Source organism: Sceloporus occidentalis, unplaced genomic scaffold (assembly GCF_023333645.1).
Source record: "Sceloporus occidentalis isolate IW3139 unplaced genomic scaffold, rSceOcc1.0.p SCAF_7, whole genome shotgun sequence".
Taxonomy (NCBI): domain Eukaryota; kingdom Metazoa; phylum Chordata; class Lepidosauria; order Squamata; family Phrynosomatidae; genus Sceloporus; species Sceloporus occidentalis.
Genome location: NW_028316987.1, coordinates 41,634,912 through 41,654,748, shown reverse-complemented (window position 1 = coordinate 41,654,748; position 19,837 = coordinate 41,634,912). Strand labels below are relative to the sequence as shown.

At 42.0% G+C, this 19,837-nt stretch overlaps 1 protein-coding gene across 3 annotated transcripts in view; it reads left to right on the top strand.

The window, feature by feature from the left end:
• The window catches only part of LOC149309556 (protein C-mannosyl-transferase DPY19L1-like), a 90,515-nt gene that overhangs the window by 55,505 nt on the left and 15,173 nt on the right, over positions 1 to 19,837 (top strand). For 2 of the 3 annotated variants that reach the window (XM_089532727.1, XM_089532726.1), the window contains 5 exons: positions 2,010 to 2,111; positions 12,984 to 13,055; positions 14,862 to 14,902; positions 17,643 to 17,667; positions 19,409 to 19,528. In XM_089532727.1, coding sequence (XP_089388853.1) covers positions 2,010 to 2,111; positions 12,984 to 13,055; positions 14,862 to 14,902; positions 17,643 to 17,667; positions 19,409 to 19,528 — 360 coding nt within the window. The remainder of the gene's footprint in view (positions 1 to 2,009; positions 2,112 to 12,983; positions 13,056 to 14,861; positions 14,903 to 17,642; positions 17,668 to 19,408; positions 19,529 to 19,837) is intronic. The other variant, XM_089532728.1, reaches the window with a different exon arrangement.

The following is a 19,837-nucleotide window of genomic DNA, read 5'->3' as shown; positions in this document are numbered from 1 at the left end:
TGTTTTGTCCCAAGAGCGATGCTATGGACTTTGGGTGTAGTAAAGCCTCTGGCTCCTAGGAACACAGTCTGAACAAAAGACTTGTCTACAAACTTCTTAAGTTTTCAAAAGCTTTACTGGTTATAAGCACAAAAACATGAAGCTGATCTTTTTCTCAACAGTCCTTTTCGAATACCTTGCTCTCTCTTCTTGGAGGGTTTATCTTTCTTCTTCTGTGGACTTTTCTTTCTTCTTCTGTGGACTTATCTTTGTCAAAGGAAAATACTCTCTCCAGGTCTGACTTGGCTGAAATCTTACTACAACTGAAACTAGCTAGAGGGAGACAGTAAGAGACACTGGGATTTCCCACAATCCTTGTGTTTCCTAAAGTTGTAGATCTCTATTTCCCCTCCCAAACTGATACATAGAAAGCCTAATATAATCTCAACTAAATATATGTCTCCAGAGCATATCAAAGATGCTCTGGAGGCATGACAGTATGCATTGAGATTGTCTGCACTGGCAAAAAAAAGCAGTTTAATTCCGTTTCAAGTTTATATGATACATGAGGCCAAAACGGTGAAACCTGGACAACAACGCTTGGAGGCAAACAACCAGAGCAAAATAAAGCCATTTTGCTTCGCTGTAATATGGAAAGTGCACATTATTGCACCAGCGTATAAATAGCATGATGCGGGAATGTGAGACAGCCTAAGTAGGTTAAGTAAGTGGTTTGGAGCATGCACCCTGGATGCAGTGAAATGCAGTCACTGGGACCATCGCATGCCATATGGTGTTTTTCTTTTGTTGTGTATATAAGCTTATGAGTGGCCAGATGCACCATTGAGCCATTGCAGCAGCAAGCCGTCACCCCATGAAGCAAAAATATGACAAACATGGCAGGTTGCCAATAATGCAATGGATGTAATAAAAACATATACAAACTGGCCAGTCCAACAGAGGGACATGGGGTGAAGTGGGGAAAGGGGCATGTATGGTGGGGCCTCGATGATTGTGCTTTGCCAATGTGTCTCTGGGCACACTTATGCACTATACAGGTGGAATATTGTTCATGCAACTGTATGGCTGGTCACAGGGGGCCTCCAGTGGGATGGCAGCTGAGAGGGAAAAGGGAAGTAATTGGCAGTCACAGGTGATGGTGCACATGCATGGGAGGAGATGAAAATAATAAGTAGTGTGGCTTGACACTGCGTGGTGTAGACTCCTCATAGGTATTTGGCCCTCCTTGGGAGTGGACCATGTGGCTACTGGGGGTTCCAGTTGAATTGGGAAAATCCAGGAATGGTCCAGTTTTTCCTCTCAGTCTGCTTAGCCCCTTTGTCTATTTCCATCTCCAATTCTGCATTATACCTAAGCCTGAATTTTGCCCAAGCATAGATAGCTGGTGATTTAGCAACCAAAACTGAGGAATGCTATTTATGCTATTTGAGCATTCATAACTAAAATTTGTTCTAGAAATTAGAAAGCTATAAAACTGGTCCTTAATGGGAGCACCTCCATATCCAGTGAAGGTCAAGCACCAAATTTTCTGTCCAGTGACAGTTTGAGGAATATCAGTGTTGTGTTTATTTAGCTTCATTTTACTGGGCTTTATTCCCCACTTTCTCTTAACAGTTCAGGATGGTGAAACACCACAAAAACGTAGGCTCTGTCTTTCATAAAATACAGATTTCTGAGCATGTAATTTGAGATCAATTAGTTCAGTCATCATCTTCATGTACTTTATGATTTCCACTAGGCATGTCATGAATCATATTGACAGGAAACTACAATATATCCCTCATCTGTAACTTAGTGTTGATGTATGCAAATTGCCTTGTTATTTAAAACTGCTGCCCTTTGTCCACAATTTTGTATTTTTTTCTTAGCAGTGAATTTAGTCCATATAACATAATCAAAAATAGTGTATCTTTTTCTTCATATATTTATTTATTTATTTATATTTATATATATATATATATATATATACACACACACTAAAATTTTGTTTCAATGTAATTTCTTACTAGGTTTATATAATCAACCTGATAAAGGCGAAAATTACAAATTACAAAGATTTCAATACACTAATGTACACTTGCGCCGTGGAGTTTGATTTCATGGAAAAAGAGGTAATGAACATCCATTGATAATAATAATAAAAAAAACATTCTTTCATTTTGTTTTCCAATTTCGTGGTTTTACTAGAAGTGTGGAAAATAATTTGTAGCTGCATTGCTGTTTGGTTACACAAACAAAAATACAACATTCTTAACACTGCCCAATATCTCTGGTTACCTGTTAGCACAGTAAAAAATGCTCTCTGGCTTAAAGAGTATAACAGGATGACTAGAAAACAGATTGGAAATGCTTTATTTAAGTTCTTATCATAGACTTTATTTTATGTTCTTAAGCAGTGACAATAAACTCTAAAATCGTGGGAAATAAAATTCGGATTAGTAATAAAATATTAAATAGTTATAGCAACATGAAGATAAATATTAATATGTTTTGTACTTTCGGTTTAAGCTTTTGAGTTTGACTTCATCTGTCAATGAAGTCTCGTAATGATCCATGTCAGCCGTGATGATAATTTTTGGCAAGTCCCTGTGAAAATGTTCCAGCTTACTGCACTAAGAAAAACTTGTTAAAACTCACTTTCCCAGTTTTAGCTTCATGGCTATTTTTGCTTGAGGTTATTTTAGGCCTAACAGTCTATATATCCAATTTCAGTATAAGAATTGTGCATGGTCCTTTCCAAACAAAGGAGCATATTTTAACCACTTCCACTGCTTTCTATTATTTTGTTCTACTAGGGGCCTCTCTGATGAGAAAAAAAATGTACCAAGTGACATTTCAGATGCTTAAGGGCATGATCAAAAATCAGAGGTGTACGCAGAATTCAGAGAATTCCACTGGGATCAGTAGAACACTTTCTTCTTCGTGGTCTCTGTGAATCATACAAATGGGTTGTACTGCGCCTGCGCAGTTAAGCTCACAATCTTCTGGAATCACTGGGCAAAGTTCACTTTGCAACTTTTTGGCGGTACCTCCACCCATCCCATATAAGTCCCCTGCCTTCACGCTTTTTCTCCAGTTCCTTTTTTCCGCCGCATTAGAAGCTTGGGCAACCTTGCTTGTGAATTGCTTCAGTATACTCTGATCTGTTATTTGACCTCGGACTAGTTTTTGACCATTCTTCACTCTTCTGCAATGTTGACCTTGATCTGACCAGTTGGCTTGTTTGACTTCGGCTTGGATTTCGATTCAGATAAGATGGCTCCTCCGTTCAAAGCTTGCGACACGTGCGGTGGTAAGATTCCTGAGAAGGATAACCATACCACTTGCCTCCTTTGCCTCTGTGAGAGGCACAGTCCTGTCTTGTGCTCAGTGCCAATCGCTCACCCCCTAGGCCAGAAAAAAAAACACGAGGTGCGCTTAAAGGCTGCTTTGTATAAGCAGGCGCACCAGCCTCAACAGACCACCCGGTCAACTTCGGCCCCTCCACCTTTGTCTGCTGAAGGCAAGGCTGTCCAGGGCACTTCTGGGTCTGCCTCAAAACAGCCTGCTGCGGCTGCAGTTTCAGCTACACTCCTTAGCCTGGGCCGTGATTATGAGTCCGAAGGAGCTCGGCCGAAAGCCAAGAGCTCTAGATACCACACCGAACCTGAAGAACCATGGCCTAAAGACAAGGACAATTCAAAGTCCGCTAAGAAATCCAAACGTTGCCGGCTCCAGGGGTGATTCAGTCTCCAAGAAGGATGAGGGTCCTAAGAAGGACAACGATGGCTCCAAATCTTCCTCCAAATGGAAGCACTCGGGTGCCAAAGACCCTTCTCCTCAGCATTCGCACTCTAAGAAGGCAAGTTCCGACCCATCGGGTTTGGGAGACCAATCTCCTCACCAAACGACTGCCAAGTCTATCGAGGATCTTGACATCCAAGTCCTCTCAGATCCTGACCTCTGTTCTGAAGATGAATTGCTGGTCCTGACTCTGCACCCACTCTCTCTGCCTCAGGCTTGTCGCTCTCCAACCCCAGTTCTGAGCCGTCCACTCCAACGCCAACCCAAATACATCTACGACAGCAAAACCGACACTTACTACTTATCAGTAGATTGTGAAGTAGCTCGTCGATGGATTGCTCATCAAACTTCTTTGGCAGTGTCAGTCTTGACTCCACTGGCTATTTCAGTCCCGACATCAACACCGGTGGCACCAACGAAACTCAGACTGGCTCCTGTTGTTGGCGACTCAGGTTCAGGCCACCTAAACAAGGGATTGGTCGCCCACACTTGTCATCCTCCTCCATGAGGACACTGACGATGACGATTCTGTTCGTGCTGCTTCTCATTCCTCCCATGCTGGGGCTGAAGACTTGGAGGTCAAGGCGGTTAACTCCCCTCAAGAACTGTCCCGTCCCGGTGCTTCTTCTCCGACGGATGATGTCCACTCCTTCGCTGCTCATGTGGTTTGTATGGGGAGAGCCTTGGATCTTGACGTCACCCATCTAGATGATGAAGCTGCAGACCTGATACAAAGGCGCATCCATGGGAAGGTTCCCACCCCTCCTTCCATCCCGTTTCTTCCATCTCTGGTGCACATGCTGAAAGGCTCTTGGAAGACTCCAGCCTCCATACCCCAGGTCTCCAAGAATTTTGAGAGCCTATATAGGATCACGCCTTCTCAGTCCTCATGGCTACTCTCCCACCCCAAACAAAACTCGGCGATTGTAGAGGGCTCATAGCACGCTTTCACCCCAAAGACATCAACCTCCCCTACTGACAGAGAGGCCAATAAGGTAGACGGCCTTGCTAAAAAGAGCTATGCTTCTTCTATCCTCTGTATTAAGGTGGCCAACTACAACGCATGTATAGGGGCATACATCCAGTATTTAATGGAACGTTTCTCACCCATCATCCAAGACTTGCTGGAAGAGAGACAGCTGTTAGCCAATGAAATCAGAAATGAGGCTCATTCCATCAGCGGGTGGCTGATAACCTCGGTCAGACACTCTACTGACTGCTCAGCCATGTCCATCGCTGCTTCCATTGCTCTCAGGAGACATTCCTGGCTTCGTGCCTCAGACCTCAATACCAACGCGAAGGCTACGATCGAGGATATGCACTTTGACGATGCCAGCCTTTTCAATAAGGAGATTGATGATCGCTTGAATTTCAAGTATCGCATGAAAGCTGTGGCAAGAAAGCACGGTATGTCCTCCACACCCCAATCTTCCTCCTGCAGGTGCTTTGGAGGACAGCGCTAGTGGTGCAGACAGGGTCAGCGTCCCTTTCAGCAGGACCTCCAGTACCAACAACAGCACCACCAGAGGCAGCGCTATTCTTCTCAGTCATCTTCTTCCGGCTGTTGCCAGGCTCCGTCTCGGTACCGAAAAAATTACCAAAAGCAAGACTCTGAGGAGGCCAATAAGAGTGCTCTGTCATTCCCACCTCATTCTTAAATATTCTGAGGCCCTTTTTCAACACCTGGGCCACCCTGACTTCTGAATCCTGGGTTCTGGACATTGTATGTAGGGGCTATGCCCTCGAGTTTGAAGAGCTCCCGCCCACCGGAGCTGTAATTTCTACTCCTCCTTAAGACACCCTTCTCGATGAAGTACGCTCTCTTTTGGCAAAGGGTGCAACCTCACCACTAGACCCCTCTCAATCTCCCAGATGTTTCTTTTCGAGATATTTCACAGTGCCCAAAACCGACGGCAGTCTTAGACTGGACCTCCATATGTTAAACATTTATTTGATTTACCGTCACTTCCATATGGTAACTCTTAACTCTATTTTGCCCCTATTGTACCAGGGCTTGTGGTTCTCCACGATCGACTTGAAGGATGCTTACTTCCATGTAGCAATTCGAGAAAGTCACCAGAGGTTCCTGACCTTTGCCGTTGGCACTGAGATGTTTCAATACAATGTCCTTCCCTTCGGTCTCTCCACGGCTCCGAGAGTCTTCACAAAATGTATGGCGCCAGTCGTAGCCTACCTCCACCAGAGAGGGACCAGAGTCTTCCCTTTCCTAGATGACTGGTTCTTTGCCGCCTCCTCCATGGCGAACTGCAGTCGGATCTCATATTCGCCCTGTTCTTTCTCTCGTCTCTTGGGCTCGTGGTGAACTTAGACAAGTCTCATCTCACTCCAACCAGACAAATCAGGTTCATCAGTAACATTCTCGACTCTGAAGAGTGTATTGCCTGTCTGCCTCCAGACTGGTTTCAAGCCCTTTGCATCACAGTCTGGTCCTGCCTCGCTCACAGAAGGGTAAGGGCTCGAGATGTCCAGGTGGCTCTGGGACATATGGCCTCCACGACCTTTATGACCGATTTTGGCCACTCCAGTCCTGGTTTCTGTCAGTCTTCGACCCAATGACAGACCCTCCGTCCAAATGGCTCATGGTACCAAGGCCAGTTGCCTACTCGCTCCACTAGTGGCTCAACTCCGAGAATGTCTGTTCCAGCATGCCCTTCTTGTCTCCTCAACCTCAGATCACACTGACCACAGACGCCTCCATGGAGGGTTGGGCAGCCCACACCTTGGACCTAATGATCAAGGACAAGTGGTCCCAAGACGAATGAACTCTCCACATCAACACTCTCAAGATGCTTGCTGTCCAAAAGGCCCTGAAGGCATTCGAGAAAAGCTTGCAGGACAAGGTAGTACTTCTGTTGATGGACAACACCACAGTGATGTACTACCTCAACAAGCAAGGAGGCACCAAATCCTGGACTTTGCTCGAGATCACACTTCGCATTTGGGAATGGTGCATCCCGAGACAAATCTTCCTCCAAGCAGTCCATTTGCCAGGAGAAGAAAACGATCTGGCCGATCAGCTCAGCAGATTTCAGCGACTTGTCATGAATGGATGCTCCATCCTGAGACGGTGGCCGACCTCTTCAATCAGTGGGGAACACTGCAGATCGACCTCTTTGTAACAGCCTTGAACACCCAGTGCTCCCGGTTCTGTTCTTGGCCATGGACAAGAAACTCTCTCGGACACGCATTCCTGTTCGCCTGGTCGGGACAGATGCTCTATGCATTCCCTCCCTTCCCACTGATCACCAGGGTGGTGTCCAAGATGACAGCGGACTGCTCGGATTCCATCCTGATCACTCCTTGGTGGCTAAAACAGCCTTGATTTCCGTCCCTGCTCCACCTATCTCAGAGAAAGTTTCTCCGACTCGAGTACCGTCCTGACCTACTCACTCTCCAGGATGGTCGAGTTCGACATCTGAACATCGACAACCTGCCGCTGGTGGCCTGGAGTCTCTATCCCTAGAGGAATTTCCTCCCTCGATACAGACAGTGTTCCTCGCTGCCCAGAAGCCGGCTACAAAGAAATCCTACGTTTCCAAATGGAAGAAGTTTGCTGACTTTCTTGCTGCAAAGGACCTCCTCCTATTACAGATGTCGACATCGATGGTGTTGGAGTTACTGATGTCCTTGTTGGATTCTGGGCTATGCCTTAATTCCATCAAATGCTACCTCTCTGCCATCTGCTCCCATTATCAGTTTGAGGGCAGGCCTTCCTTCTTCAAAGATTCTCTTGTGAAGAGTTTCCTGAAAGGTTGTAATAACCTGCATCCTCCAGTGTTGATACCGATGCCATCCTGGAGCTTGGACACTGTGCTGTCTTGTTTGCAATCCAAGCCTTTTGAACTCATGGCCACTGTTGATTTAAGACAGTTGACTTGAAAACACCTTTCCTGGTAGCCATTACTTCCGCCCGCCATGCGGGTGAACTCTGTGCTTTGCGGAGGGACCAGCCCTTCCTTAGGTTTCATAGGGATAAGGTTGTCCTCCAGACTGACATTACCTTTTTGTCAAAGGTGGTGTCTTCTTTTCATATGTGTCAGGACATTGTGTTGCCAAACCTGGCTTTGAATCCGACCACCTATACCGAACGCTGCTTGCATACCTTGGACATTCGGAGAGCCTTGGCTTTTTACCTGGACAGGACTATGGGTTCGAGCTGGTCTGAGAGACTGTTCCAGTGCTAGTCAGAACCTAAGAAGGGACTGCCTGTGACTGCGCAGAGGTTTTCCAAATGGGTGGCTGGAACCATCCACCTCTGCTTTGAACTGTTGGGTAGACCTCTCCCTGCTAGGTTCGAGCTCACGCAACTAGGGAGGTAGTGACATCCTCCGACTGGGTGCCTTTGGAGGATGTCTGCAAAGCTGCAGTTTGGTCCCAGCCTTTGACTTTCATCAAACACTATAGGCTGGATACCAGGGCCAAACAAGACACAGCTTTTGAGAGGGGAGTGTTGGTTTCAGGTTTACACTGATTTGTTTGCAATGCATTCTCTTTGATTGTTGGCTCCATTTTGTTTCAAGTTGTTTATGCCTTGAAACTTGACTGTACATGCATTTTCAATGGCATTTTGACCAAATGCCTTGTGCTTCATTTACAAACTGTTGACAATGTTCATTTCAGTTGCCTTTTTTTGAAAATGCAATGCACTTGTATAAGGCTTATTTAAAAAGTACTATTTTTTGAGGTACTAAATGCTTCAGACACGGTTTTTGGGTTCAAAAACTTTATTGTGTTTTTTCAATAAACACAGCTTATTTAAACTTAACTTTGGTGTCATGACACTCCCTCCATCATTGACCTACGTTTGTCAGTATAACCCATTTGTATGATTCGCAAAGACCACGTAGGACAGGTTGCATACCTGTAACGGTATTTCTTCGAGTGGTCATCTGCGAATAACATACAAATCCCGCCTGTCCTCCCCTCAATGTCCTGCTCAACATTGGCTCATTCCTATGTCATTTATGCAGCGTAAATTTCGGAACTGGTGAAAGAGCAGAAAGGCAGGGAACTTATATGGGATGGGTGGAGCTACCGCCAAAAAGTTGCATAGTGAACTTTGCCCAGTGATTCCAGAAGGTTCAAAGCTTAACCTCGCAGGAGCAGTACAACCCATTTGTATGTATTCGCAGATGACCACTCAAAGAAATACCTTTACAGGTATGCAACCTGTCTGTTTTCTACTCCCCCCTCGCCACCATTTCTAGAGATATGAGAGCACAATACCTATTTCTCTCAATTTGCACATGAGAAGGGAAGTGTGAAAGTCTATTTTTATTTACAGGTAGGCTGAAAGAGCAATCTAATACCTTTGGTTTTAGCCCCTTCTGCCAGCCTAATTGTGGTAGGAGTCCATAAGATTCCAATCTGTTAAGCCTATTGACTCCCCTGTCTCCCATCAGTTTTCTTTCTACTGCCTAGCTAACTGTTTGAATTTCTTTTTTTCTCTCTTCCTCTATCATTATTTCTTAATTTATATAATTTAAATTCAGCAATTTTAGATGATTGCTTAGTGGAGCATTGTTTCAGCTGATAGAGAACTGATTAAAAAGAAGCATTAGCAGATTGATTCCTAAACTGGCAAGGATTCCTACTTGCCTTCTGAGAAAAGAAAGCAACAATGGAAGGCGAAATTTCTTTAAATAACTCATCCAAGTCTATAAGTATGCAGGTCTTGTAGGGAGAGGAAAATAATCAGGATGACATGAAAGGTCAGTTGACCAGTATTAAGAGTTCCTCAGATGCAGTTTCAGAGTTGGTATTGAAGAAAATATTCATAACTTCAAGTGAAAGTGAATCTGAGGGCTGTCCAGCAGTGTTGTCAATTCTGGGAAATTTCCCAGAAACAGCAGCAAGAGGTCGTGGGAGAATCTGGTTTAGGACACACAGTTAAAATAAAGAAAGGGAGATGTAGGAATGAAATAAAGAATACCTCAGTGTCACGAAATTCTCCTCATGCTGGTAAGTGTTCTGTGGAACTCACAAACACAAGTACAATTTCCAGTTGTCATTCTGAAAATGCAAATTCCAGCCAGAGAGATGGAGCAAAATCCAGCAATCTAAGCATCCAATTAGGGTCACCCCTTTCAGTGGCTGATACATCAGCTGTGACTGAATCTAAGACAGCATGCTGTGGACGGAAACAGAGTGCAGATTCAACCACAAAAATTAAATTACACACAAAGGGGTGATAGAGAGCTCTTGTAACATTATTGAGACTAACTGAAAAAATGATGTTGGCAGCATGAGCTTTTGTAGACTTCAGTCTACTTCCTCAGATGCTTTTGGTGGAGTGGAAACCAGGGACAGACATATATATGCCATCGGTATGTGAGAATGTCAATTCAGATTCAAAATCCTTTGTGTATGTAAATGAAGTAGCAAGTGCAGTTTTTAACTATGGTCGTTTGTGAACAAAGACATAGCCATTGGGTATGAAAATGAGGTGGCAAGACCAGTTTGACCTTGGAAACTAGCCTGTACGTGGTGAGAATAGTTGAGTGTAGGATGCCCCCATGAGGATGAGGTCAGATATTGTTGAAATGTGCTTAGTGAGCTAGGAAGCCATTGTCCCTGTTCAATCCATTGTTGAAGAACTGTAGATTATGGATCAATTCCAATTTTGCTGTTTCTCTTTCCAATCTACCTTTGTACAGTTCCCTTCCCTTATGTGGGGGATCCGTTCTGGACTCCCATGCGTAAGGGAAATTCTGCATATGCTCGAGCCCCATTTAAATGAATGGGGCTAGTGCATGTGGCCGCCATCACCCCCTTATGGGGCATGCTGCCCCTCTTCCCAGCGCAGCTTTCAGCATATGCTAAAAGCCACGTAAGATGCACCTGCGTATGATGCCGCCGCACCGTAATTGTTTTATTCACGGACCGCTGTTCTGAGGTCTGAGATGGAATGCCCAGCCCAGGGAGATTAAAATATTCTGCCATTGGTTTTTGTGTATTCCCTTTCCTAATGTCTGGTTTATGTCCATTTATCCTCTGGCGTAGGGACTGGCCTCTTAGCTCAATGTAGAGTGCTGATGGTCATTGATGACATAGTATGGCATAAATCACATTGGAGGATGAGCACGTGAAGGTCCCTCTAATAATTGTGGGTGATGCCATTAGGTCTTGTCATGACGTTTCCTGGATGAATGTGTAGGCAGAGTTGGCATCTTAGTTTTTGGCAGGGCTTAGTACCTGTGACCTCATCTATGTCGTGTGTCTTCCTGTGGGTGAGTACCTGTTTGAGGCTTGGAGGTTGTCTGTTGGCAAGTAAAGGTCTGCCACCAAGAGCCCTTGAAAGGGTGGCATCAATGTAGTTCATTGAGGATGAGTTCTTCCAGTTGAGAGCTGTATGTGACCACAAGTGGGATTCTATCATTTTCTCTCTTCAATCTGTTCTATAATAGATCAGTCCTGGGTACAAGTCTTGCCTTGTTTGTTTGTTTGTTTGTTTGTTTGTTTACTTCATGTGGTAGGTATTGTCGTTTGATGAATACTCCATTTGGAGGGAAATTGTTATTTGTCCAGAAAGAATTAGAAAAGGTTTTGATGGATGGAAAATATTAAAACCAGATCCTTCCAATGAGTCAGAGATTTGGAGAAGATACCGATAGTGGGCAGACTTCTTTTGTTTCATTCATTTGTGGAATTTGGTAACTTCAGACAGCTGAGTCCTGGAGGTAGTGACATCAGGGTACAGCATTCAGTTCAACAAGAGACTGAAGAAAAGATTTCTTTCATATACAATATAAAAGGATAATAGGAGGAAGTCCAGAAGGAGAGTTGTCATGAGTGGAAATAGTGGCAATAGAAGTTACTCAGAGCCAGATATTCAAGGGGGGTTATTTTTCACAATGTCCAAACACTATTTGGATTTCAGGTCCTTGATCTGAAATTCCTCAGTGGGTTTGTGCAATACAGGAAGTTCAAAATGGAGAGTTTATAAACAATTTTGAACAGCTTAGAACAAGGGGGCTACTTGTTGTCAATAAACTTGTAAGAAATGTACTTTCATGTTATGATAGAGCATCAATGCAGATAGTTCCTCAGGTTCGAATACAACAGTCATCACTATCAGTTCAGGATATTTCCTTTCATTGGGTCCCAGGGCTTTTACCAAAATGTTCATTCTAATAGTAGCCAACTTCAGATAGCAGAAGATTTAACACCATTTTGGTAAAGGCAGGCAGCAGTATGAAGGTGGAATTAGATCTAAGGAGGATGTTACAATGTCTGGAGCACCATGGATTCATGCTAAATTACAAGAAGAGTCATCTTGAGTTGACCACAAGCCTTACTCTTTTTGGAGCACAAATAGATACAGTGAGAGGCTCTGTGTTCATTTTGAAGGAAATGAAGACTAAAATAAAGATAGTGATGGAGCTTCTTTGAAAGGAGGAGACAGATTTTATATTTCTAGTGAGAGTACTTTTGGACATCAGCAATACAAATAGTACCGTGGACCAAATTTCATACAAGGGCCCAGTACAGACGGGCAGAAAGTGCCATCATAGGGCCAAAATTAGGGTCCAGGAGCACACAGCAACCGCACGCTCCCGAATCTTAGTGCACCCTGGTGGTGCCATCATGGCAGCCTCCCATCCACACAGGGGGCGCACAGCATCCAGATGCCGCTGACAAGTGGTGTCATGGCAGCGCCCTTTCCTGTTTGTGGCGCTGCAAAAAAGAAGCTGCTCTAGGCAGCTTCTTTTTGGCAGCACGTCGGTGCTGTAGCGTGCAGCTGCTGCAGCACCGACTCAGGACAAAGACGGGCGACACGGAGCTGCCCATCTGTTGAGCCCCAAGGTCTCTTAAACTATTCCTGAGACTTCATCAAATCTCAATAATAAAAAAAAGAAACACTTCAATCTAATTTGACTCATCAAGTGTTAAGGGGTTTGAGGTGGTAGATAAGAGACAAATCACTGATACATGGCAATTCCTTTCGTCCATTAGAGAAAATAAAGTTGACTAAAACATGGAACTATGTAACAGAACAAGTTAAAACCGTTTATAAACCATGTGCATGTATAGCTTTGGGTGAAAACATTATGCCTGAAAAGCTTTAATAAAAAATTCCTTTGGTATGCAAGTGTTTATTTTCTCAGAAGAAAACTGCCATTTTATTGGAAAGTTTCTATGTATAAAATTTGGCATCTTTTTAAAAATTTGCATTTCAGACTCCAGTAAAGTATATGAAGACCCTGTTGCTCCCAGTTGTTCTGGCTGTTTTTGTAGCAATTGTTGTAAAGGTACACCATTGTTGTTGTTCTTTAAGATAGCTTATATTTAGTATGAATTTTATGTTTTAAAAAGCATATTGAATACGGTTCTAGTTGAAGTGACACCTAAAAATGAATTTTTTTCATGTTCAGAGCTGGACTACAAATTCCTTAAAAATAAGCTTCTGTGTTACCAGTGGTCCATCAGACCTATTCTTGCAGCAAATGATGTAGTAAAAAACCCTGCTTCACTAGCCAGTTGAGGCTGTAGCCACAACCAGACCATTCTAATTAAAAAAAAATTAAACGCCACCATTAAGGATATTGGGACTCGAGCATCTGCTGATTTTGTTAGCAAAACAGATCCCCTGCAGAGACCAAGCACCCACTGTAGCTTACAGTAAATAGGGTATATGTTATGGCTATAATTCTGACTGGCTGAAGTAGTGTTTTTTTAACAGCATACACTGGGGGACACTGACCCACCTGTGGTTACATTGCTGCACTATCTCCAGTTCAAAAATGGAAGAGCAGCTCTCGTGGGTGGGTGGGTCAAGGCAGCTTGCTCAGGGGCTTATCAAACCTAACAGTCCATCTGTTCATGAAAAGTTAAATACCGCTTTTATTTTTGCCGTTCGTGTACATATGTCTGAAGGAGAGACCTCCATGTGGGTTTGGGGGTGCGGTGGGGGTACAAACATGCCAAAATGTGAAATAGAAGACATGTTAGTAATTTCATTTGTATGTTTGCCTTTATACCAGTAATATTTTGGCATATAACACAGGAGATTATCAAATGGGAGACAGGAGCGAAGGCCATCCTTATGCTGTCCATGATAGTGATTGCACAAAAGACATTCTCACATGTCGTGCGGATCCTGTCATAAGCTTGTCAGTAAAGTGGAATTACACTAACTTCTGTTAATGCAAAATTAAGGGCAAGGACAGGACAATTCCCTTTCACTAATGGAACAATGACAGGCTCAGCATGAAGTCATTTGAAAGTCTTTTGTGAGATTGTGGTCATTTGTGCTTTCTGGATGGGATAATGACAGCATCATTACGACGTCATCTGAAAGTCCTTCCTGCAATTGCGCAGGAAGGATGAGACAAAGACAGGGAAAAAATAGGAGAAGGACTTTCTGTCTGATAATCTCCACAGACACACACTTAACAGGTATAGAGTTTGGTTCTGTGCATATCTAAGCATTATTAAAAATGAAGTGCACAAGCTAGAAAAAACTTGGGTGAAATGTAACATTGCATGAACAGATGGCAGCTTACACAATGGTTCTTTTTTTACTTCCACATGCAGTCTGTTTAGACTGTCAGGGACAGCAGAGAGGAACGTACTAGATTGTGAGAGGTCTTTTACTGGATTGTAATGTGAGAGTTGAATTGCTGAAACCAGTAAGAGAAGCACCACAGCTTGCTTCTGCCTGAGTGCAGGTGAATTCCTCTCAGCCAAACAACAGTGTCCTGTAGTTTGCTTCTAAATTCTTATTTTAGACGTTTTGCTGGGCAGACATTACAAGAGGTTGCAGACTGGAGGAAGAGAAAGAACAGTTCTGTTGAATGAGATTTTTCCCCTCATGCAATGATGGATTTCACCCATTGGGCTCAAATAGCTATTGACAAAACAGAATTTTGTCTATTCCAGTAAGAAAATCCAATTTAAGGGCCACAGTGATTGATAGTGCATTTCTGTACATGCCTACTACAAAATAAATCCCACTGAATTCAGTGGAGCTTGCTTCAAGTTATGTTGGTTTATGATGGCAGCCTGAATATGCATTAAAGGGAGAAAAAGTTTACTTTCTACTCTTCTGTTCACAGGTCTTTCAGCATATTTTACATTGCAAGAACGTCGCTGCAAGGTAAATATATGTTGAATGCAGTGGACTGCAGCCAGTGTTGGACTATCAATTTGCTATGTACAATAGCTATTGTCCTATTGCATTGCCATATTGTTGATGTTACAGTCAGAAGGTGAATTAGCTGCATGGCTCTAGGTTTTACAACAGAGAGTGTCATGTAGGCGCACGTCCCTTCTGAAAATGATCTTTGATGATCTTACGTTGCAGAATGGCTTACAAGTTTAGAGCTCCTTGGGGCTAATGAGAATTCTTAGAATTCTTTTGGCTTGCAACCAACTTTAGCCAAATTGAACAAGTACTGTGATTTTGTTTGAGGCTTTCAGATTAACTAACAGAAAATGATGCAGCTATCCATCAGTTCATGCTGTTCATGTGTACTCACAATCAACTTTTAAAATATTTTAGAGGTTTAAAGCAATGGTTATATAATGTGGAACTGTACAGCATAATTTTGCTAGTTTTTTTAACTGCACATACTGTCAAAAAGGTAAGGAAAAAACATATTTATGGAAAGATTTATTGACATTTAGATAAAAATATATCCAGTGAGTGGAAAGAGAAAGTTTAACTTCTTATGAAGTTTGTCTTCTCAGAAGCACAAAGTTTTTTTTTAAAAAAAGAAGATTGGCTTATCAAAATTACCAAAATTAAGAATACAGAAAAAGTAATCTAGAAAGTTAAGAAGTGACATGATAGCCATGTTTAAATATGTGAAAGGAAGTCATATTGAAGTTGGACCAAGCTTTTCTGCTGCTCCAGAGACTAGAACACAGAGCAATAGATTCAAGCTACAGGAAGAGAGGCTCCACATCAACAATAGAAACTTTCTGATGGCAAGAGCTGTTCAACAGTGGAACATGCTTCCTTGGAGGGTGGTGGAGTCTCTTTATTTGGAGGTTTTTAAACAGAGGTTGGATTGCCATTTGTCAGGAGTATTTTCATTGTGTATGGCAGGGGCTTGGACTGGATAGCCCTTGAGGTCTCTTCCAGCTGTATGATTCTATGGAGTGTTGCACAAACCAAATCTTTGAAAGAGCATCTTCTTTGATCCAGAACTAGTATTCCAGATTGCTGCCACAGTTGTAGAGTTCTTCAGCATGATCACCAGCAGGCACTTATTCCAGAACAACTATTCAAAATTATGGCTCTGCCATATGGGCACATTAATCAAGTCAGAGTGTATGCCAAACCCTCATGTTTCAGGATAAGATTTATCTCATTAAGTGGATTATTATTGCCTAGAAAATCTCCCTAGTGTCCACAAAATTTCCGTGGTGTGCAAACACACACACACACACACACAGAAAGAGAGAGACAGGCAAAACCACTTCACCAAACTGTCCCTGCAAAATATAATGATGACCGTCAACTTCGACTTCTTGAAAGGATGATGATGATGATTATTATTATTATTATTATTATTATTATGGTTTAGTTATGTAGCACTGTGAAAATCTACATACAATGTACATACAAACAATAAAATAGATAAGAGTAAACCTGCCCATGGCGTACAATCTAAGAAATAATAGCATAATACATATAAATAATACATAACAATACAGGAAAAATTCAGTGAAACAGGCAACAAATTAAAAACGTCAAATAGCAAATAATAGTCACGCAATGCCAAGGAAATGCTTCTCTGAACAGGATGGTCTTCAACTCAGTTTTGAAATCAGTTAAAGAAGTGATGACCTGTGTTCGTGAGGAAAAGAGGTTCCAGGAATGAGGGGCAGCAAATGAAAAGGGACAAATCCGGGGAGGGGCATAGAAAATCCTGGGCTGAGACAGAAGACCTTGAAAGGATGATTTAATGATGAATTCAGGAACAATAAGGTTATCAGTGGCAGCTTGTCATGATGACAGCATGTTACATGCATCCGATTCTGAATACTAGTTGTTACCAGAAATCGAATGGAAGGGTGCTATTGTGCACATGTCCTGCCCCTGGTCATTGCTGTGATCTACCATGGCTTTTCTTATGTACTGATGACTTAGAGAACTAAGGAAAGCTTGATTTGGAAAAAAAAATAGGCTGTTCTTTTATTCAACTGAATACCAAACATCTTACTCACTTAATTTTGATTCCACAAAGTGCCAGTAGATCATTCTCCACACTTTCTTCTGTTCCCACTATGGGACAGAAGTAGATAATTCAGATTGTAAGTCAGGTCCCCCCCCCCCGCCCCCGTTGTTAAAAACACTTCTGGAATGAACATTGAAGATCAAAATTATGCTATGTCTCATATAGACATATGTAGCCTAGGTGGACTGCATATAGCCTAGGTCTTATCAAGAGCAGTATTCAGTACATTATCAGTACCGTACTTTTTACCGTTTTCCCATAAAATGATAGTTAGTGAAATCCTTCCTTGTACTGAAGTTGTCTGAGTCCTTTAGATTGTAAGCCTGAGGGCAGGGAACCGTCTGACTAAAAAATTTATGTACAGCGCTGTGTAAACTTACAGCGCTTTATAAATAAAGGTTAATAATAATAATAATAATTAACCATCTGTATATATCTGTGTAGCATCTGGGTTGCTGCAGCTAAGTTTACAAAATGAATATGATAGCCACAAATTCTCATTAACTTTGTAACCATTTAAAGACTGCATAATTCAGACATGACAAATCTTTAAAGTTCAGTTTGCATGTAAATAGATAGTGTATTTGTTAAATAACTGTAAATATTGATCAATATAGTACTTAATTTCCATGCTTTGTTTCCCCCTCTCAGACAGAGAGATCTTAACCACGGAGAGGTAAGAATATCATCCTGCATAATTTCTGTCACTATTTATTCCAGTTTTCACCAAATAAATGAGAAGAAGTGTTTTGAGATCTCTGTTGGGAAATAGAATGAGAGTTGTTTTAAAATAAATAATGAAAAGTATAAGAAGGATGGGGTTGTAAAAGCTGAAAACAATTTTCTTAGCTTTCTTTTTAAAAAAATGATAGTTGAAGACTCCTTGCCTAGTTGCTTTACACGGCTGAAGATTGCTTAATTAGATATTTGCTACGTGCGTGGTACTGTGCCCTTAAGATGTTTTGCATTGCTCATGAAAAGTTTGTACTTTCACAAAATATGTTACAGTCAGACCTTGGTATCCACAGGGATCTTTTTTGGGGACACACACACACACACACACACACATCCGTTGCATATGGAAAGATGCAGGACCTTAGAGTCCAGTTGTCCCTAATGGCAGCGCGACATCATTGGAGACAACGGGGCTTGCGGCCTGCAGATGCTTAAATCCGTGGATGGCAAGCCTACAGATAGCGAGGCCCCACTGTATTGAGATAGATGTTGTTTCAATTCATAGTTTTACATATAAAGACAGAGTTCAGGCTTCAAATTATTATTTCTGCCTGCCAAAAAATGTAAGTTTTTAAATTTAAAATCAGGTTTAAGATTCTCTTGAATAGTGCTCAGGTGCATCTTTAAAGCATAGGTTGTCTTATCACCACCCAGAGCAGATAAGTCTATGGGTGATTGTGAAAGTAAAAGAGACCATTCTGCAGCTGTACTCCAAGTTTATTCCTTACATCACCCACAACTTACATTTTTTCATCAAGTTCCAGCTCTTTCTGATTTCTTCAACCCTTTCATTCTTTCTTTTCTGCTTTCTTTACTGGTTTCTTTCTTCAAAGGTTTGGCTATATTTTGTCTTTGATTTCTTTTAGAAAGAAAAATGTCTTCTGAGTTTCCGCTAAGCTTTTGTCTTTTTGTTTTGTATCCATGGATCACTTTCAAAAAAGAGGAAAAATGAGACCTTTCCATTTAGATTTCCCCAGCCAAAAATAAGGATTGGTGCTTGCATTCTGCTGTCTCCTGGACTTTCAAGAAGTTGTGGCACATGATAGACATGCACAAAGCAATCAAAGTCTATGCTAATCAAAGCATTTAGACATCCTAATTCATTTCCATTTCCTTTCACTCTACTTCATTAAGTAAAATATACCGTCTGTGTCAGCATTGTCTAGTCTTACATACCTGCATATGATTCAGCCTGCCTGCCTTAGCAAAAGAACATTACTACATACTCCATGAGGGTAGTCAGCACTTCTGCAGCCTTTACTACTAATGTACTAACATTTATAGACATTTCTCTTCCTGCAGGCTTACCTAGTCAATTTTAATTCATTATTTTTAAATTGTAAGTGTACTCTTATGAGTGTATTTTAATGGTTTTATAGTGTTGTATTAGACCCAGGCCTCATGATGGAGCGAGCTCCTGTCACTAGTCCCAGATTTTTTCAGTTGAGCAGTTTGAAAGCATACAAATGCAAGTAGATAAATAGGTACCACACCAGAAGGTAAACAGCATTCTGTGCAGTCATGCTGGCCACATGCTCACAGAGTAGTTCTGCTAGCTCTTGTTCTGTCATGACCATGAAAAAAGTGGGAGGGAGATTAAATATTTTAAAATACAGGACTCCAAAGAAGAAATATTGAAGTTTTAAATACTTGTTTTCTTATAACCCTTTGATTGTTTGCAGATGGTATTCCATGCATTTCAGCTTATCTTTTTTGCTATTCTTGCTATTTTAATTATGAGACTGAAGTTGTTTCTAACACCACATATGTGCATCATGGCATCCTTGATATGTTCAAAGCAAGTAAGTTTATTTTTTGTCATATTGCTTGATGCAGTGGTCATATATTGTATAAACGTATACAAGGATTTTGGTATAATTAATATATTTTTATTTTTTGTTATTAAATTGCATAAATCTCTGACAGATGGGCAACTGTAGAGGGCTGAGGGCCATTCTGCACCTCATGGGCCAGATCGTCACTTTTAGTATGTAACAGGCAGCCATACAAGGCTGTTTTGGTAGTCCTCAATCCCTCCAGACTCTCTGGACATTATCTTTCTGCCCCCCATTCCAAAGAAAAGTCAAATAAGAATGCATGAATTGCCCTAC